The sequence below is a fragment of the Rhinoderma darwinii genome, chromosome 5 (assembly GCF_050947455.1).
Source record: "Rhinoderma darwinii isolate aRhiDar2 chromosome 5, aRhiDar2.hap1, whole genome shotgun sequence".
Lineage (NCBI taxonomy): Eukaryota > Metazoa > Chordata > Amphibia > Anura > Rhinodermatidae > Rhinoderma > Rhinoderma darwinii.
Window position 1 is genome coordinate 146,040,002 of NC_134691.1, and position 24,961 is coordinate 146,064,962.

A 24,961-nucleotide genomic window follows, 5' to 3' on the forward strand; every position below is an offset into this window, starting at 1 on the left:
ACACCCCCTTCAAAACAGCTGATCGGTGGGTGTCCCAGGAGTCGGACCCCTGACCCATCAGCTATTGATGGCCTTTCCTGAGGAGAGGTCATCAATTTTTAGGGACTGGAATACCCCTTTAATCCTTGACCCGTTTTATTTTTTTTGCTGAATTTTCTAGAATTGGGCTGTAAAAATGAATTTTTTTTTCCCCAATAAGATGTGGTATAGTTAAAAAAAGATTATTATTTTCACAAGGAATAGAGAAGAATAAGCACCCAAACATTTGTAAAGCAATTTCTTCCAATTACGGCAATACCCCATATGTGGTCATAAACTGCTGTTTGGGCACATGGCAGGGCTCAGAAGGGAAAGCGCACCATTTGGCTTTTGGAGTGCAAATTTTTCTGGATTGATATTCGGGCGCCTCAGGTACCTGTACAGTGGAAACCCAAAGAAAGTGACTCAATTGTAAAAACTACACCTTCAAGGCATACATCTAGGGTTGTAGTGAGCATGTTGCCCCCACAGATGTTTTCCAGAAATGGGTGCGCAGTGGATGTTGCTGAGTGAAAATGGAAATTTTGCCATATATATGCCATTTCAGTGCCTAATTTGTTATGCCCAGCTTGTGCCACTGTGAAAAGACAGCTCTCTAATAATTATGCTGCATTTGCGGTTTTTAGAAACACCCTACATCTTTTGCATGGACATTTGACAGGGTTTAGGATTGAAAAACAACCATGTGCTTTTGCGATTTACACAGCATTGGTTCACAATTGCAGGGGCTCTGAAGTGAAATAATAAAGGAAACCCCTCCATATTGGAAACTAAACCCCCTCAAGGCATTTATCAAGGGGTGTAGTGAGCGTTTTGACCCCACATATTATTTTTAAAAAAAACGCGCATCGGATGGTGCAAAGTGAAAAATCTTAATTCTTCCACTGATATGCCATTTCAGTGCCAAATATGTGATGCCCAGCTTGTGCCACTGGTGACATACCCCATAAATTGTTAAGCGGTTTGTCCTAGGTATGGCAATATATGTGGATTTAAACTGGTCTTTGGCACACTGTAGGGCTCATAAGGGAGAGAGCTCCATTTGGCTTTTGGAGCGTGGATTTTGCTTGGTAGAACTTTTGTTTGGTGTTTTACTGGTATTTCACTTTATTATGTGAGTGCATATGTAAACTGGGCAGAGTTCATCAGGGCATAATAAGGTGGTGTAATAATAGAATATATAATAAAAATAATTCATAGATGTGTGGTACGCTTTGAAGAAATCCTTTATGTCCAGGCCAGTGTCGCACTTATAAATGGTGTTAATTCTTATCCGCCTTTTAGAACACACTGCACCTTTTTTTGGGACATTTCTTTGCAGTTTGATTAACGCCTCTGGCCTGCACCTAAGGATGTCTACATCCCCGCCTTACTAGAGCCTTCACTCTTTATTTTTCCATCAAAGAAAATGAGGTTTTTTGTTTTTTTTGCGGGACGAGTTGTGTATTTGGTACCATTTTGGGGTACATGCGACTTTTTCATCACTTTTTATTCCTTTTTTGGGAGGCCAGCAATTCTGGCATTGTTTTTCATGTTATTTTGTTGCGGAGTTCACCGTGAGGGATAAATAACAATAGTTTTATAGTTCAAGTCATTACCACGGTCATACCAATTATGTATAGTTTTTTTATCCCAATAAATAAAAGACTTACAAGGAAAAAAGGAAGGATGAAGAGCTTACAGCCTCTTAGATGCGGAGACCGCTACTGACCGCAGCATCTAAGGGGTTAAACGACCAGGAACGGGGAAAGCTTTGATCTCGGGTGTTACAGCAGAGTGGCCGCTGTAGTATACAGCTGAAACACGACGGTGATGGCACGAGCTCAGCTCCTGAGCCCTCACTATTACACCACCATACAACTTGGCAGAAGCGCCAAACATGTAAGGCGGATGTCACCAAGGGGTTAAAGGGGCTACATACTAATGTAAATATGTTATAAACGCACATATATGTAATATTTGTTGTTAAAATTCTGTACACTTCTTGAAGTAGAAATTTGGCACTATAATGTTAACACTTGATGGTCTGACACTTTATAACACTTATGCACTGAGCCCCATTAAAAAGAAAAGGGAGGCGCATGCGTGCAGGACTGATGGTGGACGAGAGTGACTAGAGATCCGCACCTCAACGGAAGTATTCGGCTATTATTAGCTATTTTCAGCCACTCACCTCGATCGCCTTCCACCAGAATTCCTCCTGCTTCTTCTCAGGGATCTTTTGATGGCGAAAGGAAACGCCAAAAAGTCTGGGATCATGACCAGATAGACGGCTGCTGAAGCGGCGACGCCATTGCAGATTACACACGCTGAGCAGGCCATGATGGCGCCGGACCTGCCTCACTCTCCTCAGTCGCAGGCACCCTCACCGGACCAGATACACAGTGTGGATGGAGGTACACCTTGTTTTCAGAGCCCAAGCCCTGCCTCAGATTTGTTTGTGGATGAGGATTCCAATACTTCCTCCGCAGAACCTCTGGTGCGAGGGTTTTCAATTAGCCAGGCTGGGCAGGAGGGGTCTCTTCGATTATCCTCCCCGCAGCTGCAAGCTGACACTGGGGCATATTCGGGCGACAAAGTTCTTATTGCATGCTTTTTACAACTCTTACAGCAAGAGCTGGAAAAAACATGTGAAGAAGATCACATCTGAACTTGAAGCTGACTTTCATGCTCTGGGATCTAGAATGGAGGCAATGGAGACTAAAATTGATACAAAGGTGATGACTGTTAACCAGCATGCTGATTGTATTGATGACATATACCAACATCTTGAGGAAGCTCACTCTAAGCTTGAAGACATGGAGAATAGTCGGAATCTATTTCCATATAAGAGGCCTGTCAGAGAATGTTCTGGATTTGGAAACTGTGGTACATGATCTCTTCAAACAGCTCCCTCCTGATTTATCTGACCGATATTTTGACATTGATAGAGTGCATAGGGCACTGCTCCCCACAGGGATGGTCTGCCTAGAGATGTGTTGGTGAAGCCTTATTATTCTGTGAAGGAATAGGTCATGAAAGCTCCCTGGTCCTCAGAACAGTTGCGACTGCGTAGCTGCAACATTCAGATCTTTACTGATTTGGCTCCTCGTACGATCCAGAGGCGTCGTTCATTAAAACCTCACCTCCAAGTCCTGATTCGTCACGAGATTAGATAATCGATGGGCCTTACATTTTCCTATCGCAATCGGTCACACAGCTTTGCTTCCCTCTGAGGAGAGGCCATTATGGAACGCTTGGGTCTTCTTTCGAAAGATGGTACGCCCCTGCTGAGGAAATCACCACCGCCTGCTTCCTCCTCTTCTACAGCACGTCTTCAACCGCTCTGGAGCTCCAGATCTTTGGCCCGACCCGCAGCTTCTAATACCTGAACTTGCCAATCCTTGACGTCGTCTAAATGCACTCCTCATAGGATCCCGTGATTGGAACTTTCTTCACGTATTAGTTCCCTTTAATGCTTACTATTAACGTTTACTTTTACATTGCTTTTGCCTTTATTACTGTGGTATTTTTTGCTGTTGCCTTTCAGCTAGTTTAGGGCTGAGCTATTGAGAGCTGGTCCTTCCGTTGAGTGCTGGCATGCCTCGAGAGACGCCACAGATATTGTATTGTTCTTGGGGTGGTGCTCCCTCAACATCCCTCATGGCCCTGTTTGGGCATTGCTTTACATTTTGCTATATGTACCAAAATAACATATGTTTATTGCCCTCTCTCTTTTACTTCTGCTCCTCTCCCCTTCTTACCTGTCCCCTTCTTATGATGGTCGAGTGTCTTAGGTATTGTGCTTTCTGTGAACATTTAGGTCATGGCTGACTCTCCATCCTCCTTTAACATTATAACTCACAACGTTCAAGGCCTCAATTCGCGCAGAGCTTTCCAAACATAAGTCCTTGCATCGTGATGATGTGTATTTACAAGAACTGCATTTCTCCACTAGCTCTTGTCCTAAATTTATACATAATCATTATCCTTAGTATTACCTAGCGGTTGCTGCGGAAAAGAGGAGGGGTGGGCATCTTTTTCAAAAGAAGTCTTCCCTTCACACATCAAACCACGGTGGCAGATCCTGAGGGCAGGTATTTCCCGTGAATGGTACACTACAGGACACTCAGGTCACGCTCATTTCTTATTACGCACCAAACGAAGGCCAAATACGTTTTTTCAATGCCATGTTTAGACATTTACTTCCTCATCTCCTCGGTAAAGTATTTTTGGGTGGGGATTCTAATGTAGCATTGGATCACCTCCTTGACAAAATGATCACAGGTTCCCCCTCCCTTTGCCCCCCCCCCCCCTGAGCCAAACTCTTACACTCATCCCATTTTGTGGTCAGATCATGACTTGGTGTTGTTTACATTGGATTGCTTCTGGCTTAAACCTAGGTCTAGCTCATGGCGTTTGAATGAGTCCCTTCTGACAAACCCCCAAATATTCAAAGAAATCACAATGGAGCTTGAACAGTATTTTCACCTTTACTGTGCAACTGACACTTCCCCGGCAATTAACTGGGAGGCCCACAAAGCTACCCTTAGAGGGAAACTAATACAGATTGCCTCATGTCTAAAAAGAACTAGGGACCAAATTCTTAAAGATAAGGAAGCTACTTATTTAGCTTTAGTTAGACAACAGAAGGCGGATACTAGACTTGATTTGCGGTCTAATATTGAAGACACCCGTACTGAACTTAACTTATGCCTTACGACTATCGCAGAACGTCACATTCGTTGGACGCAATACTGATTTTTCGCCCAAAGTGATAAACCCAGCACCCTATTAGCTCGAAAACTTGCTCCATTGTCTCGTAACTTTATGGTCCCTAAACTAAGGCTGGCGAACGGTAATCTCACGCAGCACCCTAAAGAGATTCTCAATAGTTTCTTTTCATTCTATTCTTCCCTGTATAAATCCCCTCCCCAACTAGATGCAGTGAAAGTTGATACATTATTTAAGGATATCTCCTTGCCCGTATTTACAGACCCCCACAGAGACAATATGGAGGCCCCTATATCGAATCAGGAAGTTCTGGCTGCGATTAAATCCCTCAAACCAGCTAAATCCCCAGGACCAGATAGGTTCTCTAATCTCTATTATAAAAAATTTGCGGATGTTTTGGCCCCTCACTTGGTCATCCTCTTTAACGCTTTAAGGGATGGTAGTCCTCCTGGACCTGAAGCCCTCAGGGCGTACATTTCAGTGATCCCAAAACCAGGTAAAGACCCCTCTTCTTGTCAAAATTATACACCAATATCATTAACTAATGTTGACATTCAGATTCTCACTAAAATCTTGGCCACGAGACTCCATGCCTTTCTAGAACAATATATTCACCTTGATCAGGGGGTTTCGTTCCGAACAGACCAGAAGCTGATCAGTCCAGAAGGATCATTGATCTAATATCCCTTGTTCGTTCACACTGGGATGAAACATGGAAAACGGGGGCATTACGCCTGTCACTGGATCTGTATAAGGCTTTCGATTCCCTGACCTGGGACTACTTATTTTTTGTCCTGAGGCATTGGGGGTTTGGAGATAAATTTATTAGCCTTTTGAGAAGTCTAAATTTGTCTCCATCTGCCCAAGTAGTAATCAAGGGATTCTTCTCAGACCGTATAACTATAGGCCAGGGAACGAGACAGGGGTGCCCTACATCCCCTATCCTGTGTCTTGGAAATTTAACCCCTGGCCCACCTGATCGGGATGAACAACAACAAAAAAGGAGTTGAGGTTAGGGGGTCAGACACATAAATGTGCACTTTATGCGGACGACGTCTTACTGGTTTTTTCGTCGTCCCTTACGTCCCTCCCGAATCTCTATCACGTTTTAAACCAATTTACCCAAATCTCGGAATTAAAAGTCAACCATGATAAGTCTGAGGTTTTGAACATCAGCATTTCACATTCTATGGCCAAGTTGATACAATTGAACTTTGAGCTGAGATGAAGGGAAGACAAAATCTCCTATCTGGGGATTCACCTTACTCCTTGATATTCCACCCTTTTCCGCACAAATTTCCTCCCTCTCAAACAAAAATGTAACAGAACTGTTGCACTGGGCTTCTATGCCTCTTTCCAGGTCCGGTAGGATAGCAGTGGTTAAAATGACGGTTCTTCCCAGAATCCTATACTTCTTCCGCACTTTACCAATAGCTGTCCCTGACCCTTATTTAAAAGACCTTCAAAGGCTTATATTGTCCTTCGTTTGGGGTCCTAAAAGATGCAGAGTCCAACAAAGTACTCTATATTCTCCTAAAGTATCGGGGGGGTTTGGGTTTACCGAACCTCACTAAATACTACTATGCTGCTCGTTTGACACCCTTAGACTTACTCCACAGTATAAGTAACCAAACACTTTGGATTTCTATCGAACAGGCAACTACTCCTGATGTTCCTGTAGACCAGTTGTTATGGCTGAAGCCCTAACACAGACCACCCGTGTTATGTCCACTCCTCTCTTCTTCCTTGGCGCTGTGGGATAAGTTGAGTCATAGGTCCCGGCTCTGTTCCGTGCACACACCTGCAGCCAGATTATTTGCTAATCCTATTTTTGCTTGTGGAATGCAACCGTCAGCGTTTCAATGTTGGCTGGATAAAAATCTATACCGAGTTGGACACTTTTGTGATAGACTAGGTGTAAAATCCTGTAATTTTTACCAGTCCATCCACCACATGCCGGACTCGCTTTCACCAGATTCACCATTTTTTGTCCTCATTTAAACCTACTTCGGTTCTGCAGACTACTTCAGTATTTGAGAATTTATGTTTGAATAATTCTAGTTGAAGAAACCACGGCATTCAGTATAGAAAGGTGCTCAGGTAGGGTTCAACTCCGTAGTATTTTGGAAGGGAACCTGGCACTCCAAAAAATCTTTGTTTTTGCAAAATAATTTTATTTGCAACCCACAGGCTTAGACAATGTGAAATAACCAGACCTTTTTCAAACCGTCTGTAAAATTAATAAAGACGTTTTTTTCTATTAACAACCAATAACAATATTCATGTCATCACCATCAAAAATTGAATTTTTAGCGAATATGAAAATCATCATATCAATATAAACAAATGTTCTACATACTGCATTATATATGATCAAAAAATGTAAACAAAACTACTCATGTTATAGATATTGCAAATCATATCTTATACATAGGAAACGAATATGAGCAACATTCATTGGAAAAAGTTGTACACTAACAGAAAATACTTTTTCTACTGCATGGAAAAAATAGAATAAAATATTCTATAGATGTTGCTCATATTCGTTTCCTATGTGTAATAAGATATGATTTGCAATATCTATAACATATGAGTAGTTTTGTATATATATATATATATATATATATATATATATATATATATATATATATATATTGCAGTATTTAGAACATTTGTTTATATTGATATGATGATTTTCATATTAGCTAAAACTTCAATTTTTTATGGTGATGACATGAATATTGTTATTGGTCGTTAATAGAAAAAAACATCTTTATTAATTTTACAGACGGTTTGAAAAAGGTCTGGTTATTTTGACCAAAATGTCACATTAAAATTTTTTTTTTAAAAATACACAAGAACCTGTTGTGGTACTTTACGCAAAAAAGACAGTATATTGCAGATGAACCTATATAAGTAGTTCTGGATGGGTATATATTATTATTAAAATGCATAAAGGGGACACCAGAACCAACATAAAATGCACCATAGTAAGATAATACTTAGTGATACTGAAAACCATACATTAAAAACATATTCTACCTTTTCCTGACAGGCCCATCTTCTGCATCTGAAGATGTCACACTATTAGCGAGTGAAGAACCTTGAGATGTGTCATCCTTCTCATTTTCGGAGGACTGCCCTGATCCTTTAGACTGTACGTTAAGAAGACGACCTGCAAGAGGGACATAAATAAAGATTAGGAACAAGTGCATGGAAGACTGCAACATTTATAGACTATGAGGAACGCCAGTTACATTATATTTATATGTCTTTAAATTGTCAATGTGTTCTCTTTGGATTCATATAGCAAGAAATATGAATTACTCCTGTAAAACAGGTGTATAAAAATCAACTATAAACATTTCGTAGATATTTAGGCCTCATGCACACGACTGTTTATTGTGATTTTATGCTTTTTTTTATACAGTTGGGGTGAAAAACGCAGCTGCATTGAAAAACACACCAATGCACTGTGAACTGCATGCATTTTTTCCACATGGTTTTAACCATACCTCAACTGCAAAGTCTGAGTGGACCCTGAGTGCAGTTGCACGCGACCAAGTTCGGGCCGTGAAAAACAGTCCGTGTGTCGGACGCATTTCCCAGCACCGACCGCGGTACAGGTGAACAGGACTCCTGGCTTCATAGACACTTATGATGCTAGGAGTCTCTGCTTCCCCACGGAACTGCTATTCCATACTGAACAAAATTATACAGTACGGAACAGTAGTTCCATGGAGAGGCAGAGACTCCTAGCATCATAAGTGTCTATGATGCCAAGAGTCCCGTTCACCTGTACCACGGTCGGGCCGGGAAATGCGGCCGATACTCTGACTGTTTTTCACGGCCTGAACTCTGTCGCGTGCAACTGCACTCAGGGTCCACTCAGATGTTGCAGTTGAGGTACGGTTAAAACCACGTGGAAAAACCGCATGCGTTTTACAGCAATTTGGTGTGTTTTTCAATGCAGTTGCGTTTTTCACCCCAACTATCAAAAAATGCATAAAATCACAGTAAAAACAAAAATGCAATTTTCGGGTGTGGTTTTTCGATGCAGTTTTTACCACACCTCAACTAGTACCAATACTACAACCACTTTCAAGCCATAGAGCAAGAAAGCAGAGTTCTAATTAAGGCACCCTCAACATCACGCTAAACGTGTCCATAGGACTCCATTTTCCCACCAAGGCCAAAAGAGTGTCCTTTTGACCTCCGTCAGGCTGGTTTATGTCAGTATACTTTTTTTTTTTGGAGGATGGAAAAAGCGTAGTAATACTACACTATCCCATCCTAAGGGATCTGGCAAAAAAATCTGTATACCGCGCGGGTATACAATTTATTATTATTTTTTTCTACCTTGGAGCCTATGTGTGACCGATAAAACTGTACAGCATTCATCACAGGTATACATTAAACGGGGAGCTTAACCAGGGCCAGGCCACCCGAGTAAAGCATCAGGTAGCGCTCAGCCCGCTGATTCCAGCCTTGGGGAAGCTCCTGACGTTAATGTTCATATTTGGGCACAGCGCTTCAAATAGCGCTCTGCCAGGGGTGTTCAGGTGATGTATCCCACTGTATGCCTATACAGTGGGTTATGTTGAAGTCTTCCGCCAGGGGTATACGTCAGAAGTCCTCCCGACGAATACCTCCGTCAGAAAGGCAATACGCTGAGGTTAAGAAATTTACCTACAATGGTTATGAATGAAGGCAAGGTAGAGTGACCCTTAAAGGAACAGTGTCATCACCCTAACAGCTGGGAGAACAGCCCAGCTAGTAGTCGGCGGGATGACAATGCAGGTAAGGCAAGACAATTGGTAGTTGTAGGGGATTCTATAATCAGGAAGACAATTAGAATAATTAGTCGCCAAGACCGCCTCAACCAAATGGTTTGCTGTCTCCCTGGTGCCAGGGTTCGGCATGTGGTGGAACGGGTGGGTAAATTACTGTGAGGGGCTGGTGATGATCCAGCTGTTGTGGTCCATGTGGGTACCAATGACAGAATACATGGTAGGTGGTGGAGCCTTAAGAATAATTTTGAAGAACTAGGCTACAAGCTGAAGGGAAGGACCTCCAAGGTAGTATTCTCAGGAATACTGCCTGTGCCACACGCATTTCAGGAAAGACGGCGGGAGCTCAGGGAGTTCAATGCATGGCTTAAAGGAACAGTGTTACCACAAAATTTTTTTTAATATGTTAAAGATGTTAGTGCTTTATTAAAAATGTTTATATTTATTTGTGTGTTTGTGTTTTACTTTTTCTTATTTTTACACTTTTTCTTCCCTATGGGGGCTGCCATTTTTTTTTCCATTTCTGTATGTGTCGATTAACATTGCTGTAGTTTCTGTGGAGAGGAGGAAGATCTGCAAAATAAACTTCTACAATGAAAAATTACTGTATTCACCTCAAATGACGCAGTACAGCGTTTCTCAATTCCAGACCTAAACAAAACTCCAGCAGGTTAGTATTTGAGGGTGAACCTTTTGGACTTCTTGAAGAAGTAAAAAGAAAAATCTAGAATCGGGTTTGGAGGTATACTGGTAAGATGGAAATACCATGGTACTGGTATACTGAAATATTTCAGTATAGCTGTATTTCAGTTAAATCCTTTTCACTAAATTGGACAGATCTCCGGTCAGTAGGGGGAAGCACGCAGACAAGGTGTTGTGTTGTTCCATTTCAACCAATGCTTCTAACATGAAGTGAGGCACTTACTGAATTACTGTTGGACCACCTGGAATGGGGATGTGGATCTCAATAACATTGTTAGGCTCTTTTCTCATTTCATTTTCAAACAAAAGCAAATCCCGATAGATCCCATTAACTTACAACAGGGTCCATCAGTTTTCCATTATTTTTGAAGGCAAGAATAGTGCTGCAGACTGCGTTATTCTTGCTATTCAAGAAACCCTGCCACAAAAGTGTAAACTACTAGGTAGACTGCTGCCCGATGTGTGTATATAACATATATGTAACTCTATATCGCGATCACAATATTTATCTCAAAATTGTTATCAGATGTCATCCAACCCCAATCTGGATTTGGTGCCAATAAACACACGAGTCCTACTTGCTTTTGCAGTTGCTCTAGGAAAAAGGGCAGCTGGTCTATTAGACCCCCTTCACATTACACTTATGGTCTGCGTACACACTAAACGTGTCCATAGGGCTCCATTAATTTTGTTTTGGCCTCTGTCGAACTGGTATACGTTGTTACGCCTTATTTTTGAAGCACTGAATTAAACAGTAGACTACCCTATTCCATCCCGCAGGATCCTGCAGAAGATGTATACTTCACGATTTTTTAATATAGGAGCCTATAGGTCACACATGCCACTGTATCGAATACGTCAAAGGTATACATTTAAAGGTATAGGTTATGGGCTTTCCATGACTTAGCTGTTAAAAACTCAAAAGCTTTTCCGGCGTATATACGTCAAACATAGGCCATTTTACGTATGTGAAATAAACCTTATAATAAAACTATTTCAAATGGCTTATATTACCATGGTAACCTGATAGGCCTATGAAGCAGAGGTAATTCCTTTAGCCATGGCTGGCTCCCTTTGTTAAAACCATTTAATGATCTTTATGTGACACAAATATTAGAAGTTGGTGAACGCAACCAATGGCGGATCATCATATGGCCCGAACCGCACATAATCTTAAAAAGTACTATAAGAAACATGTGGCGTGCTAGAGCTGCTGACGGACGCTGCGGAGATGGGGAGGAGGGGCAGGGAGAGCAATTGCATGGGCGGGCTGGGCTGGGCTGGGATAGTGCTAGATAAGCTAGCAGACATTAAAGGGAATGTGTCACTAGAATTTTTTTTTTTTCTTTAGTTAAACAGTTAGTATATAAATGATTAAACATTATTCTCATTTTTTTAATTTTTTCACGAGTCAGGAAATATTATAAATTAGATTCTAATTTATAAAATTTCCCAGTGCTGGTCACTAGATGGAGCAATTCTCAAAATTGCAGCATTGGCATGTGGTAAAGCAACCACATTGCTTTATGCTGCAAAATGTGAGAAAACAGACTCGCTCTAGTGAGCTCACAGAATCCCCCCTCCCTTATCCTAGCTAGTGCCAGGAGAAAGGAGGGGATTGAATGGTCAAACCTCCTACACTGTGTGTCGCCATTTTTTGAGCTAACACACAGTGTATTAGGATTACATACAGTAGTAAACACACAGTAAAACACGTACATACACAGAAATAACTTACCTGCTCCTGCCGCCGCCGCTCCCTCCGGTCCGTCCGCTCCGTCTGCTCCCTCCGCTCCAAGTGCTTGCATTAGAACACAAGTCCGGAAGCCGCGACCGGAAGTAGTAATCTTACTGTCCGGCCGCGGCTTCCGGTCCACAAGAAAATGGCGCCGGACATCGCTCGGCCGAAGACCTTCCTTTTGTACTGTGTGGGAGCGGCGTATGCGCCGTTCCCACACAGACGGCGTACAGCATAGTGAATGGAACGGGTCCCGTTCGCATTCTCTATGGGGCTGTATGTGCCGTATTCCATGTCTGTATGTGTCGTTAATCGACACATACAGAGATGAAAAAAAAATGGCAGCCCCCATAGACAAGAAAAAGTGCAAAAATAAAAAGTAAATCACAAACACACAAATAAATAAAACATTTTTTAATAAAACACTAAAAACAAATTGATATAAAAAAAAATGTTTTCGCGACACCCGTCCTTTAAGCTCATCTGTGATGCTGCGCATGCCGCCAGCGAGGAACAGGAGAGCGCTCCCTTCACAAACCGAGGTCTGAAGAGAAAAGCAGGGCGGTGAGGTTAGTGGCACTGCCCGTTCATCCTCCTGCCCCAACTAACATTAATGTGATTGGCTGACGCTGGGGGGGGGGGGGGGGTCTAACCATCTGACAGCAGCGGGCTCTATGGGGGGGGGGATAATAATTTTCCCCCATAGAGCCCTCAGCAGTCAGTTAGATGCTCAAACCCCCCGCCCCTTGCACTATATAATAACTACTTAGGGGTCTATGGGGGATTATTTCCCCTTCATAGAGCAGTAAGTTAGATGGTTAGACCCCCCTTGCAGTATAATCCCCCCCATAGAACCCTCAGTAGTTATTATATTGCAAGGGGAGGTCAGATTGTCTGACCGACTGCTGAAGTCTCTATGGGGGGATATCTTTCCTCCCACAGAGCCGGCAGATGCTCAGATCCCCCCATAGAGACCTCAGCAGTCAGCTAGACAATCTGACCCCCCCTTGCAATATATCCCCCCCCATACAGCCCTCAGTAGTTATTTTACTGCAAGGGGAGGGGCGTCTAACTGCTTAAAGGATTAGGCCCCATGCACACGGCCGTGCTCGCAATCACGGCCCACTATTGCGGGCACGGGCGGCCGCCGACTGCCGCCCACATTTTCAGGCCGCTCTCCCATACAAAGTATGGGAGCACGGCCTGCAAAATGAAAGGAACGGACATGTTCCATAATTTTCGGAACATTTCTAGGGCACGGACACCCATCCGTAGCGATACGGAAAGGTGCCCGCGTTCAATGGTAGTGTATGGGTCCTTTTTTGTGGACCGCAATTGCGGTCCGCAAAAACTGAGGTTTTTTACGGTCATGTGCATGGGGCCTAACTAAACTTCTAAAAAACTTTGGATATGTCAAAGTGAAATCACAGAAGTTTTGATCGGTGGGGGAACGAGCACTGAGACTGCCACCGATCGCTAAAACAAACAAGTGGGTGTGCGCTGTGCCACTTCGTTTCTGATCGGCTGTTCTCGAAAAGCCTAGCGAGTGGACTTTCTATTTTATACACCAATCCGAGGAATGCCGATCAAAAACGCAGTACAGCATTCAGCCGAGCGCTTCTGCCACTTCATTTTAGCGATCAGTGGGGGTCCCAGCGCTTGGAGCCCCACCGATTAAAACTTCTGACATGTCACTAGGACATGTCAAAAGTTTTTTAAAAAAAAGTTTGGTTACCCTTTAGGCCTCATGCACACTTCCGTCGGCCGTTGTACGGCCGCTAATGACGGTTCCGTCAAAAACGGGCCGCTTCCGTGTGCAGTCCGTTGTTTCACGGACCAAATTCAATGAAAGGGCCGAGACTGTTACGTCAAAAACGGGCAGGAGTAGAACCTGCACTACTTTTGACGGAACGGCCGCACGGTTCCGTTAAAACAACGGAAGTGTGCATGGCCCCATTGAAATGAATGTGTCAGAGTGCCATCAGTTGAAAAAACGGATAGCACCCTGACGAAAAAAACTGAAGTGGGCATGAGGCCTTAGAGAGAGGTGTTACAATTGTTTTTTTAAATTATTATTTGATGTGTTAAAGGCTATGTATACCGTCGGAATAGTTTTGTTATTTTTAACTTTCTAAATACTTTTTATTAAAAATTATTTTCTCTTTTTCAGATACAGCTGCTTTGTATTCTGTACAGAGCAGCTGTATCTAGCGCTATAACCTGTATCTATCAGTGGCACTGATGGGTACAGTGTCAGCAAGTTGGGGGGTTTGCATTGTGTGTGAGGGGGAAGGAGGGGGCCCAAGTTGTGTCAACCGCCCAGGGCCCAGGGTACACTTAATCCGCCACTGAACACAACACAAACATTATTGAATGGGCCATTTGGCAGAGATTCTAATTTTAACTGCTGTCATTGAGTCTACAAAAATGAATGTAGTATTCACAGAACAGTAGTTAGGCCCTTCATTACCTGCAATGTTTTGTAATAAGACGGTACATCACAGCATTAACCAAAAGGTTATTTATATCAGAGCTCAACACTCCGACATCACTTCTTAAAATACATTTAGGCTTCGTTCACATCTGCGTCAGTGTTTCGTTCTGACGTTCCATCTGAGCTTTCCGTCAAAACGGAGCTCTGACAAACAAACGGAAACCATAGTTTCCGTTTGTCTGTGCAAGGGTTCCGTAGTTTTGACGTAATTAATTGCTTCCGTCAAAACAGGGGAACCCTTGCACGACAGACAAACGGAAACCATTTGAACCGGATCCGTCACCATTGAAATCAATGGTGGTGCAAACCTATGGTTTCCGATTGTTTCAGTCAGGGTTCCATTGTGACGGAAAGCTCCGACGGAACGCCTGAACAGAGCCCTGACGCAGAAGTGAACGAAGCCTGACACACAAAGGAAATAACAAAAACCCAGATGAACAGGAAAGAACCAGTAAGACAACACGCATTGACACATATCGTGTTCAGCTACATTACATAGGGCAATGTGAAAAATCTAGGAAACTGCTCAATAATGCAGCATGAATTTGAGAACAACCACCCAAATGTCAAAAATTTTACTAGAAAAAACAACATTTTAATAAAAATGTAAACTCCAAGAATGCATCTAGTCACCAGTAGAAACAAGCTGAAATGAACTTCGATGTGACCTGGACACTTGACCCAGGGCCACATTCCAGTGTTGTCCCCTCGGTGGAAAACCCCAGGGCACCTGAACATGGAGCACATTCCCACCCATGTATATCTGAGGAAAGCACGCTCTTATTTGTCATGCAGGAGCATTAAACAAACATTACCTTACGTAGCATCATTTTGGGGTTTTTATTTTGGAGCAATTAGGTTTTTAATTTGTTACTCCATCTTTCTTTGTATTAAAAAAAATAAAAGCGACGGTCAGGTTGCTTAATAAGCTTTCACGTGTCTCCATATGTTGATTGATTTGCAGACGGAGAAAGTAATGCTACTACCGATACTGTGACTTGTAAAAGCAGCAGTTAATATGGTGAGACGGCTATATAGATATCTAGAGACAAAACACATCATTTGCTTCTACTGTTTTAAGACAGACACCATTCCTTTTACTACGTTAGCTGCTGCAAACCAGGGAACCAGACAAGTGTGTCTGCACTTTGTTATAGTAACCAAGGGGATCGTTTGTGGCTCCACTTTGCAATGCTATTTTGCTGACAAGAGCTCCATAAATCTAGGTATGTAAATACCCTAAAATAATGCATACATTCCAGTGTGCTTAAATGGTAATAGGTGTTGGCAGAAGCGCTGTATTGATTTATGACTTGGAGGCTTGGTTATTTATACCGAGCCAAAAGAGGAGGACAAATAACTAGGCCCAGAGTACTCATCTCCCTGCTAGCTGTCTCCAAGGGTAATTCAGGACAACAGCAGGTCTAAAGTCAGCTAGAAGAACCGGAAATGGAGGCTTCAAATCGCAAAGGTTATCTTAAAGAGGATCTGTCACTAGTTCCGTAATGCCCAATCTCCTAGCTAAACTAATAGACGCTGTAACACTGAAAATGCTGGTGAAACTTGTGTCCCAAAACACTTATTTTAAAAAAGTTCTGAGCTTTTTTTTTCTCAAAATATGCAAATGAGGCTATTCTAGACAAGTGGGCGTCAACACCAGCGATTCTGAAGAGGTGGAGCTACCTCAGAGCCTCTGACACTGTCCAATCTGCAAGAAGCTGCTTCACACAGTGTGAGAGATTGAGGCTGGAGGGAAGGGGGATCACTTAAAAACAGCCATATCTCAGGCTGTGGACCGTCCTAGCATATTGTTTCTGGTGGCACATGAAAGATGAGATTCTAATCTTTCATATGACACCAGGAACGCAGTTCCAGCTGTGAAACAACCAGAGGTATCACCAGTTAAAAGATTGCATATAGTATACAGTTTCTATTCCCGATGTGTTATTCTGTGTTTTCAACTGGTGATTCTTTCCGTTGTTTCACAGCTAGAACTGCGATCCTAGTGGGATATGAAAGACTAGAATCTCATCTTTCATATGCCTCCTCATACAAGCTGAGGGTATCCCAAGCTGCTAAACTGGCCACACAAGGGGGGCTTTATTCCCCCCTTCATTAATGATCTTTCTGCAGGTCCGCCGCAGGGGAACCAAATAGTCAGTTAATTGCTGTTCGGGTGAGGCCACACGTAGCTGTTTCTTGTATATTATGCAGCCACACTGCCGGTGAAATCTGCTGTAGCATGTGAAATGCTCATTTTTGGCTGCCTGTTTTTCCAGGTGTTTAAAGCACACCTAACTTTCTAGAATAAGCCGTTATATGTGTGCACATGAGGAATTTCGCTAGATCTGGCTATTATTGGACTTGTATTCTGCATTTTTTAGCAGTTTTTCCCCCTGCGGGTTCTCTCTAATTCTCGGATAGTGGGCGGAGCCTAACTGCTGTCATGTCTTCTATACACTACACACATAGAAAAGGAGAATCCTGCTCTTCTATCTCGATCACACATTATATATGCTGCAGCAGCATGAAGGACATTATACAGCAGTATTAAGCGGTGTAGCTGTGAATCCAATACTGGGATGAGATAGAACACTAAGAACCTGCAGCAGTGTAACCAAACTCAGGCTACGTTCGCACGTTATGCCATAAAAATCTGAGAGGTGGGGTTCCCTCCTCTGTGAACAAGGTCCTGATCCACCAGGTGAGGCTGTCGCCACATCCACGTTAAGATTGAATGGAGAAATAGCAACGCATTTGCGTGGCTCTCTCCATTCAAGTCTATAGGACTTATATAAACAGCCAAGCCTGTTAAAAATAGGTCAACTAGAAGGGAAACTATGATTGTGACATCTGGACATAGTAGAGATGAGATGGGGACATTATGCCAGACTCACCTTTTGGAGTTTTGAGGCTCCCATTAATACAGTCATCACTTTGTCTCTTCTGCGCAGTCTTGAACTCTTTGAGAGACAGATATAGCACCTTACGCACCACCCTTTCTTCTGACCACGGAATACCATCACTGTCATCCTGTAACAGATAAACAAAAAATATACCTCTTATTGCCATTGATGTAAATTACAAGAATCAAGTCAATATACATTTAAAACATACATAGATTTACATATTCTCTCAAGTGAACAACTCGTTTTCTATAGTGGGATTTTATTTTTCTAAATAAAACCTTAAACCAGCTATTTTTCAGGTTTTTTTTTGTTGTTTTAATTATGGACTCATTCCTTCATTTCTGAAATATTTCACTCCAAATCCATTTCCATCACTTGGGTGCCATGATAGTATAAGAGATGTCCAATGCTTACCCCATACACGCAAATACATACAAAACATGACTTATGTGCAGTATTGTTTTTGCATTTATTTTTATACCTATTTAACCTTTGTATAGTCACCTAAACAGCTACCAGGAGAGTCACAGTGATCACATTATATAACAACATACTCATTGTTATCACTTAACCTTGGAATCTAACCCCAACTTCTGATTCTGGCTGAAAGCCAAGCTCTGTGTTATGTCTTCACTTGTCAAGTGGCCTCTGACACTAGAGACCTCTCAATCAGCAGAGGAAAATTGGATAAATAATTGTAGAGTTGTCAGCAGACAGATGACCAGCTGGAAATAATTGTATAGGTACATATGCTTTTAACAATGGGCCTACTAACCTCCGGAGATGCAATCTTTTTTTAAAAATGGGGGACTATATATGAACATGTTTACACCAGAAAACGTTACAAAGTCGGAAATTTTGGCGCACAGCAAAAATTTGTGACTTTTCACTTTTTTCAACACTTTCCAAAAGTGGCGTGAGAAGGGAGCAGCATTTAGCCAAAGGGGCAGGGCCTCCACCGGAACAATAGATTTATCATAATTTCGCAAATCTGCACCTGTAGATTTAGGTCTAATTTCTGAAAACTTCCTGATCGCATCGCGAGTCACGTGACGCCAACCCTATCTGATTTTCACTCTTCCAGTGAATTCCCATCCGTTCACTGTCCACACTTCCTTCCGGCCTGCTCAATGTACGGAGCATCATTACTGAGGTCATGTACAAGGGTGGGGGCCGGATACGCTCAATCATTCACATAGCATGTGTGAATCAAATTTTCCTCCACACATGCGCAATCCATTGCCGCCACTGCACCTGCGCGAGTATTATTTCGTCACACAAGCCTTGCTGACTACACTGAGCCTGCGCCATTCCCAGCGACCACTGGAGCACCAATGTGCGGTCTTTCTGAGAACAAAGGTGGTGTGCTAAGCGGGTCTGGAGCTGGCTGAAGTACCAGCTCTATGCATTGTGGTAAATGTAGTTTAGGAGGGACCGGAAACGGACGTGGACTGGAACTTCTGGATGTAAACAAACGGAAAAAAATGCAAGGAGATGAATCATGAGGAAAACATCAGAAACAAGAAGAAGGTATGGGGGAGGGTTATTGGAAGATATTTAGTGCGCCCAGACCTTCTTAAAAATTTTGGTTGGCAAACCCCTTTAAACTTGGATTAAGAGAGGCTGCAGGGAAACTATTTTGGCACAGCCAAAACGTGGCAAGTCCTGAGCGTGCTGACCACTAGCTGAGTCTTCTTAAAAAACACATTGGTAGGCTGCCAAGTTGTCTTCGTGGAGTCTAAGCTTGTCAGACATCTTCAGCAGTAGTCAGGGCAGCCACATGTACAGTGACATTGCTAGACAAAGACTTTTATACTATAAAAAGGGAAGGGAGAAAAATTATCTGACAAGTAGATATAAGCCGTGTTTTTTGCTAGCGTTGCCTGTTGGTGATAAACGGAACAAAATATTGAAAGCAAAGAACAGGGCTGATTTAATAACGCGGCGAATACGTGTTTATGACCATAGATATTAACCCTTTGATTTATCTAAGTCCAAAGCTCTAATCACTTTGAAAACAAAGGCCGGAGTGGAGCCGTCATTGCCCTCCATTTGCCTGTGCACGGCTTATTTAGGAGCTTCGTAGACTACGCGCCTTTTGGGCAGATGCAGCTTTTACACAAACACTGGCAATATTAACCTGCAGTTCTGATGATTATTTTCCTTCTGTTAATGAATCTCTACTGATCCATTATTTATTACAGGCACAATGTAAAGTCATTACCTGCTGTGCTGGAATTCCTGTCTGCTAGACGAACGGACAGATCTCACTTCTGTAGCTCAAACCGCTCCAAAATGAGCTTATGGAAAGAAATGCTGAATTAGGAGAAGTGCTCATTGGGATTTTTTTCATTTGAACTGTTTTTGTCATTTTGAAACGGACTATTACAGACCAAACAGCTACTCATTTGTACATTGCACAGGCCAAGTATACAGACACTGTGAGAGCATCTGGAATTTTGGAAGGGTGTACCGAGAATACACTTAATTCTATGCCTTAAATGCAGGGGGCAAAATCTGCGGCCCGCAATACCGTTCCGTTCTTCCCCCAGCTATCCCTGGCACCTCACTCCTTTATTCAGAAAGAAAGATATACGGTGGAGAGGTGAATGTGCATAGCTGCAGCTCCCTCCATTGTACTTTATAAGAGTAAAGCTGGCTATACACTGTAGATCGGTGTATTCCTCCCAACTACCCCATACACATGCAAACTCGGCTGAGCATCATGCATGTGTTTTCAATAAGGAGAAAGTCGCTGCCAGAGGAGTCTGGCAGTGGCTTATCTACATAACCAAAAGGATTGGGGGCATGTTGAAATTAAACATGCCAACCCTTCTCTCCCCCTGACATCTGCCGTCGGGGGAGAGTCTAGACCCCCTTCTCTAGTTGGAACACCCCCCCCCCCCATCAGACATTTATGGCATATACTGTCAATATATCTCAGATGGGAATATCACCTTAAGGGCTTATTCAGACGAACGTATAATTCGTCTGTGCAACGGGCGTGATTTTCACGCACGTCGCACGGACCTATGTTAGTCTATGGGGCTGTTCAGACTGTCCGTGATATTCACGCAGCGTATGTCCGCTGCGTAAAACTCACGACATGTCCTATATTTGCCCATTTTTCGCACATCACGCACCCATTGAAGTCAATCGGTGCGTGAAAACCGCGCACGGCACACAAGCACTTCCGTGTGCCGCGCGCGATGTGCGCTACAGTAGTCAAAACTATGAATGAAAACAGAAAAACACCACGTGCTTTTCTGTTCACAAACATACAGAGTGTCATAATGATGGCGGCTGCACGAAAATCACGCAGCCACGCATTATATGCTGCTGACACACAGAGCTGTTATGGACCTTTTGCGCGCGCAAAACGCACACGCTCGTGTGAATCCGGCCTTAGTCGTATTACAGCCCTTGGAAGTGTAAGAAACTGGAAATGTGGCCCTTGGACCCCTGCTCTAAAGGAAAGCACAGTAGGTCTGTATGCAAACAGAAGCTGTTCACTACTTTATTTCTATCAAAACCCATCACATATCCCACTGCTGTTTACACCGAGTTTTAAAATAGGTGTTAGAACTTTTTTGGATTTAATTCCAGGCTAACCGCAGCAGGAAGAGTGGTTTTACAAAGCTGCAAACCTTATGTTTCTTGGCCCTTGAATGCTCTCTGTCTACAATAAACCCCAGTCATGTACTATATTGTGCTAGAAATGGAAGTAAACTACTGTTATACAGTACTGCACTGTATGGATATATATCAAGATAGCCGATCAATCTTTACATACTTTATGATACGTCGAGCACTAGAAAAAGGTCTCAGTCATGAGACTGTGGCACTTTACAGAAGGGCATCAAAAAGAGGGTTAAAATATGGGGGGCAGTGATAAATACCGCACCTAGAGTCCTTCTGAAAAGGACCGATGCACGACTCACCAGGAGGAGAGACTTGTTAGCAGCTCCTCCAATCAGAGCTCTTGTAGGATTGCTCCATGCACACGAATGTGCTTATGCGGCCGCAATTCCCCCGAAAATCCAGGGGAGAATTGCGGCCCCATTCATTCCTATGGGGCCATGCACACGACCGTGGTTTCCACGGTCCATGCATGGCCCCGGAGCCCGGACCACAGAAGGAACGGGCACGCCTTATTACGGCCATGTTCTGCGGTCCGGGCTCATTGAAAATAATGGCCGCGGCTATGTGCACAGCCCGAAAATCACAGCCGTGCACATGGCTACGGTCGTGTGCATGAGGCCTAAAAGATCCTCTCCTGTAGATCTACCTGCATGTCTATTTCCGAAGGACTGTGGAAATTGCATTCCACAACCTCAAACTCTTGTTAGAGGTTTGCAGCCCTTTCATCTTTAAATCTCCCAGCAACACTCTATTCTGAAATGTCTCAATGGCTAAAAATGTATATATCCTTTAACCCATTTTTTTTAGGATATGTACATACCTGCTGTTTTAAGAAGGGCTTAAGTCTATCAATCTTTGCATGCTAAAAACACGCACATTGAAGTTGAATTTATTAAAGAGGACCTGTCACCGCTCCCGACATGCCGGTTTTAATAAATAATTGTATTTCCCATTATATAATAATTCCTCTGTTTTTCCTAGAAATGTATGAATAAATTTACTACTGGGTGTTGCCAGTCGGGGGTGTGTCCCCACAGACTGACACTGTCCAATCAGGGCTGACAGAGTGAGACTGTGTAGGGACACACCCCTTTGACAAGGGAAATGGTAACACCCAGTTGTCAATTTATTCATACATTTCTAAGTGGAATAACAGAGGAACGGCACAACACAAAGTTCTAAAAAAAAGATGCTCCAGAATTGTTATTTCATGGCGAATACAAGTGTTTACTGAAAGAGACATGTCAGGAGAGGTGACAGGTGCTCTTAAATATTCCAACCATAAATCGGTGTGTGTTTTATTGGGCAACACATACAGCCAAATTTGACTGTATATTTTACACAGTGCTGGGTTAATGGTACCTGACTGCATATAAAGTCTATGATAAAAAGGCAGGAAGCGAAACAGGATGGCGAGGAAGCAGGACAATACGGGACAATAGAATAATTAGGCAAGCGCAGTACAAAGAATCCGTAAATGAATCATTATGACATGTACAATGTGCTCACTGGAAAAACCTGAATTACACACAAGGTTTTGTAGAGAGTGGCGTTTAGCTTGAAAGGCATTGCTGCAAAATGATCAGCACTTCTACACACAAAAATAGGACACAAACTAGTCCATGCTAATAATCTGCTCATTTTTCTATTAAAGTGATGTAAGAGCGCTTAGGAATTCCTTTTGCTCAGCATAATAAAGGGCTTTTACATTACAGTAGCGGTGATTCAGAATTGACATGGTAGATTCTTTTCTGTGTGAGTCACAGTATAATCATGTGCGAGCGCTTGAATTTACAAGTCAGCATCTCCTTTGTAAACAGTCAGCACCCCTCCCCTGCTGCGGATTTAAAGGTCCAAGTCTGCTGATGGAAGCAATAATAGGATGCTGGCTTCCATCTGTGATAAATAACGCCACATATAGAAGAATGAAGCAATCTAACGGCGAGGTTCATATTAATAGAAAATTCTACATGTAATTATTCAGCTAGCGGAGTGCACAGCGCCACACGCCTGGGCCAGTGTAAGTCACATAGGCATTGCAGATTGCTGCTTAATAATATTTGCTGCTCTACTTCCCATGTATCTAGCGCAGTATAGAAGGCTGTCACATGCAGTACAGAGGAGATTAGGCTTCGTTTAGATCCTAAAAGCTGTATGCTTAGTGCATTAGGGTGCCCCTCCCCCACCAGCACGGCTTTCTACCATACGCATGTATGCGCCATTTGCATCCCATGTCAGCAGAGCATTTTGACTTTCCAAACAAAAGACGGAAAGAGCTGAAAAACACATGTTTCTACTTAAAAAATCCCATGAATGCCTTCATTGCTCTCCAGAAACATCTAGAGGGCGATTGACTGAGAGGCTTCAATTTACAAGGTCAAAACCTGCTACAATAAAGCGAAGAGAGGAGAATGTTTCTCTCAGCGAAGGAATGCGTTGGACTCCATGCTGTCCCCAGCTCCAGACTTACAGTACATCCATATCACAGTAGACGCCATATTAAATGCGGCTCATCAGATTATGTTCATCTAGTCCTCTTCTGCCCCCCCCCCCCCCCCCCATGGTCAGTGTCTAACTGCTAGAATCTGGGATAGATTGATCAAATGATGAACAATCCCTGGACAAAACGATAAAGAGAAAAACAAATATATTAGAGAAGGAAAAAAATCACAGTAAATGAATACCCACAATGGTAGGATGAGGCCCGAGCCATGTCATGTATGGATGGATGGATTTGTTGAACATGAACCAGGAGAAGAATAGCTTCTGTCTTCGGATCTGGCTGCTTGGCTTATTGCCTAGACAAAAGGATCACTTCAAGAAGCTCTAATTAAAAAGTTTCCTTCTGTAATTGGCTGTTTTGCCAAACATTAGCCAAATACGTTAGGGTTATTGGTTAACAAGCACCACAAGGAGTGGGTAACCGCTTCAAGATTTCTCTAAGACCCTGTCCACAGAGTTTTCTTGGCGCGGAAACCACGTCTGAATCAGCGCCAAAAAAACTTCCAAAATAGACAGAGGTGAAGCGTTATTTTGTCCTTTCTTACCGCGGTTCTGTCTCTGACCTCCCATTGAAATAAACGGGAGGCAGAAAAAAGCCGCAGCGCTCATTTCACAGTGGTTTTTTTTGCCCGCGTTCCTTGCATTAGCTTCACTGGCCACAGGCAGGCAGGTCAAAATCTGACTGAAAATTCCTGAAGGAGTTCGGAAGGCAGATTTTTTCTGCCTACAATAAACTCCAAGTGAACAAGGGCCTAAATGTCAGAGCAAAATATGAATGCTGCTGAATTTATTTCTCAATAATATATATTTTTTTATGCCTGCCTGCTTTTCACTCCGTGCCTTTATATGTACAGATATCGGACCAATGTCTGTCAAATCAGACCAATATCAATCTAATTTAGTGTGGCTGAAATGGCCAATCGATCTGATTGAAATCTGTCTCAACTGCCAGAAAACTGAACTGACCTGCTTAAAAATCTATCTGCCGATCCCCATGATTGTAGCGTGTAAAGAGCATCTGAAAGAGAACTCCGTTAGGCTGCGTTCACGTGACGCGGTCAATATGTGTTGCAAACCGCTGTTGTTTGGCTGCAGGCATTTGACCGCGAAACGTGAACCCAGTTTAATAGGCAATAGAAAAGTTGTATTTTGGATGGGGAAGATGAGAATTGGCTCTATCCGAACAAAATATCTGTGAGTTTAAACGGCCAACTCAGACCAATTTTTTTTTTATCTGTAAGATCGATCTGGTCAGAAATCTGCCCGGCACATCATGTGAACTAACTTTCGCATCTAGCACAAGTACATACTCCATTTTTAAATATTCCATTGATATACAAGCCCCCTATTTCTCATAAAGAGTGAAAAAGAAACACATTAAAAGAGTTTAACGCGGCCGCTTTTACAAATGGCCGCGTAAAAAACGCCCCGT

General features: G+C 42.8%; 1 protein-coding gene across 2 annotated transcripts in view; it reads right to left on the minus strand.

Annotated features, from left to right (window-relative positions):
• JARID2 (jumonji and AT-rich interaction domain containing 2) overlaps window positions 1-24,961 on the minus strand; it is a 155,709-nt gene that overhangs the window by 67,062 nt on the left and 63,686 nt on the right. For both annotated transcript variants that reach the window (XM_075826614.1, XM_075826615.1), the window contains exons 2-3: window positions 17,374-17,509; window positions 7,795-7,927 (exon numbers count right to left, since the gene is read on the minus strand). In XM_075826614.1, coding sequence (XP_075682729.1) covers window positions 7,795-7,927; window positions 17,374-17,509 — 269 coding nt within the window. The remainder of the gene's footprint in view (window positions 1-7,794; window positions 7,928-17,373; window positions 17,510-24,961) is intronic.